Genomic DNA, 527 nt, shown 5'->3' with positions numbered 1-527 from the left:
ACGCGGCAGAACGCGGCCGCGCCGCAGGCCGGGCACACCTCCGCGCGCGCGTCGGCGCCGGCCAGCGGCTCGAGGCAGCCGGCGCACAGCGCGCTCAGCGCGGCCGCCGCGCGCGCTTTCGGGTCCTCCGACGCGTGGCCCGTGTGCGTGTGCCACGCCTGCAGGCGCGCCGCCCGGTCGGCTTCCGACTGCAGCAGCGGCGGCAGCGCAGCGCGGAAGAAAGGGAGCAGGCCGGCGCGTTCGGCGCGGGCCGCGGCGCCGTCGCAGGCGGAGAGCCTGCGGGGCGGGGGATGCAGGGGAAAGAAGGGTCGGGGCCATTCGCGTTGTGGTCGGTATTGGTGCTGCGCCCCTCCACAAAAATGAGACTGGAACGCGGCGGCGCTGGAAGCGCTGCGGCGAGGGCGCGCCGCCTGCTGCGCCGTTGCCAGCTCTTCGGGCGCGAGGGGGCGCCGCGCCGCACGAGGGGGCACGCTGTACGTGCGCGCCGTTGTTGCCGCAAGCAGCGGCGCCGACGAGCGCGTGCAGCG

At 77.0% G+C, this 527-nt stretch overlaps 1 protein-coding gene across 1 annotated transcript; it reads right to left on the bottom strand.

Annotated features, from left to right (window-relative positions):
- Window positions 1-12: 12 nt before the first annotated feature.
- On the bottom strand, window positions 13-276 carry MNEG_16044 (hypothetical protein; the record flags this gene model as incomplete). The annotated part of the gene is made up of 1 exon (XM_014035485.1): window positions 13-276. A coding segment is annotated over one exon (264 nt), but the record flags the coding sequence as incomplete, so codon positions are not given.
- Window positions 277-527: the final 251 nt, after the last annotated feature.

This window comes from Monoraphidium neglectum (assembly GCF_000611645.1).
Source record: "Monoraphidium neglectum strain SAG 48.87 unplaced genomic scaffold scaffold05922, whole genome shotgun sequence".
Lineage (NCBI taxonomy): Eukaryota > Viridiplantae > Chlorophyta > Chlorophyceae > Sphaeropleales > Selenastraceae > Monoraphidium > Monoraphidium neglectum.
Note: the sequence above shows the minus strand (reverse complement) of the source record. Positions and strands in the feature narration are given on the sequence as shown.